The sequence below is a fragment of the Nuphar pumila genome, chromosome 12 (genome assembly GCF_984573655.1).
Source record: "Nuphar pumila chromosome 12, dmNupPumi1.hap1.1, whole genome shotgun sequence".
Taxonomy (NCBI): Eukaryota; Viridiplantae; Streptophyta; class Magnoliopsida; order Nymphaeales; family Nymphaeaceae; genus Nuphar; species Nuphar pumila.
The window spans coordinates 35991200-35993671 of NC_143260.1; the positions used below are offsets into that span (position 1 = coordinate 35991200).

The following is a 2472-nucleotide window of genomic DNA, read 5'->3' on the forward strand; positions in this document are numbered from 1 at the left end:
TATAGGAATTACATGAACCAAACTTGGTTCATACCTTATAAAATAATATGTTTATATTTTTTACATTGAAAAAATTGAGGATCCTAATCTCAACTTTGGTTGAGCCCCCTTATAGTATAAAATTTCACAGACCATACCTAGCTCCATATACTAATCTGACTCTTTGGGTTTGACTTGAATTCTAGTAAAACCTTCTCCTTTGTCATTAAACCCTGACCTTATCGGGTTTACTAAACCCTGACCTTATCGGGTTTAGTATGGGTGAGTCCCTGGTCAAACTCGACCCATTAACAACTCTACTTATAGGGCTTGTAAACGAGACAAATGGCCCGCTGTTCAATTAGGCTCTACTTGTGAGAAACTCAACTCAACTCAACTCAAAAATTGAGCTTGACTAGCCGAGCAAGACATGACTCAACTTGGCTTGACTGGTATAGACTTGTTTTACATATTATATACTTATATATTATATATTTTATAAGTATATATGTTTTATATATTTATTATATAGTAATGATAAGGTGTTTTGGGAGAATTTACTCTCACCTAATAGAAGCTTTAGATTTTTAAATTTATTAAACTTTTTTTATCAGACCTTGTAAATATGTTCTATAAGCATTATTTAGTAGAAAAAGGTTTTGAATCATGTGATTATAGCCTACATGTGTGTTTTTTAAGACATTCAAAAATCAACTGCTCACAGTGTATCAAAATTTAATGACTTAAAAATATTATTTTTATGTTCACGAAACATGATTCATATGTGGGACTAGGTACTCTCGGAGCACTGTTATTCTTTATTATATATATTATAATATTAAAATCACTTAAAATAAAATTTTAAAGAAAAGAGCCAGCTCATGATCGGCTCGCCGAGCTCGAGTTGCTGTATAGCTTTAACGAGCCGAGCCCGAACAGCCAAAGCTCGGCTCGTTCACCCGCTCTATCTACTTCCAAAGCTCCAACTACTTTTAATATCTCGAGGTATTATCGTAATTTAGCAAACTTAAAAAAGCAAACGGCGTGAGTATATAAGGAGGATGAGGGTCTAGGGTTTGTTATTTCATCTGAGAGGGAGAGACCCCTCTTAGTTGCCAGGAAGGTAGGAGCTCGTTCCGATTTGTCGAGTCTCGATTTTACGATCTTTTTTTTTATCGAATGGAGAAGAACTTGATCAGATTCATTTCGTGATTTCAACTCAATTTGCTTCACCCTTCTGGTCTTTCTTCCTCTACTTGTGCTGAAGTTTCCGTTCGCTTCATTCCTTTTTTTTTGTTCTTTTGGGTAGAGAGAAATGGCGAAGTCGAAGAACCACACGGCACACAACCAATCGTACAAGGCCCACAAGAACGGGATCAAGAAGCCCAGAAGGCACAGACACACCTCCACCAAAGGGGTAAACCCTCTCTCTCTCTCTCTCTCTCTCTCTCTCTATATATATATATATATATATATATATATATATATATATATATATATATATATATTGCTTTTTTGGGGGCCACCTTTGATTCTTTTGACTTTTATGGTTTGTTACTGTAGATGGGTGTGAAAGAATCCGTTGTTTTTTCATATTTTGTAAGGTGGGTTTGAGTAAAATTGTTGATTTGTTTGTTGTGTTTTTGTGTTTTTTAAAGATGGACCCCAAGTTTTTGAGGAACCAGAGGTATGCCAGGAAGCATAACAATCAGGGCGGTGGGTCTGCTGGGGAGGAGGAAGAGTAGGCTCTTGATTCGGTAGGTTTTTTATGTGAAATCAAGATGGGCTAGTTTTCTGAAATTATGGTACTGGGTGTACGAAATTAGCGGCGATTTCTCAGTTTTTGTTAGTTGTTTTCTTGTTAGATATTGGAAATTTTGATGCCCAATTCATGTTCCATTTTCTTTCTGCTTGACAAAGGATTTTGATGTGGTTGAATTATTAATGTGTTTGAATGCGATTCACTACCTTTTGCATGAGTAATTCAGGGTTCTACTTCTGACTTAAGTTTTTTGCGGGTTTCTAATTCATGACATCCCTTTAGCTTAAGCTTTTTTTGGGAGCCTTGCATTGAGATGGAAACACCATTTCCATTGTTGACAAAATATAGTTTTGATCAGAACGTGGTGTTGATGATGGAGTTGCCAAAAACATCCTCTTGTGAATGGTGTTGAAATATGGTGTTGGGGATGCCAACTCCATTCCCAATGCAATGTTTTTTGGGGATACCACTGGTCCCAAGGAATCTGTAATACGCATCAGATTCAAGGCTCCCAAACAGAGCCTTAGTGATGTTCACTAGTCGCCCCCTACCAGATGAGGGGAGCCCTCAAGGGAAACAGCGCCCCTATACTTATGCAGATGGGTGCAAATGATTTCTTGGATGTGAAGATACTGAAATCTGATACTAGAGGCAAGAATGGAATTGGACAACTGAATATGTGAACAGTAAAATTTGAAAATGAGCCTCAAATCAAGATGGATAAGGCTAGC

At 37.1% G+C, this 2472-nt stretch overlaps 1 protein-coding gene across 1 annotated transcript; it reads left to right on the forward strand.

The window, feature by feature from the left end:
* The first annotated feature begins 1058 nt into the window (after nt 1-1058).
* On the forward strand, nt 1059-1962 carry LOC149820685 (large ribosomal subunit protein eL29y-like). The gene is made up of 3 exons (XM_089983236.1): nt 1059-1102; nt 1289-1396; nt 1638-1962. Exons 2-3 carry the CDS (start codon nt 1295-1297, stop codon nt 1722-1724), a joined length of 189 nt encoding a protein of 62 aa, XP_089839362.1. The 5' UTR covers nt 1059-1102; nt 1289-1294; the 3' UTR covers nt 1725-1962.
* The last annotated feature ends 510 nt before the right edge of the window (nt 1963-2472 follow it).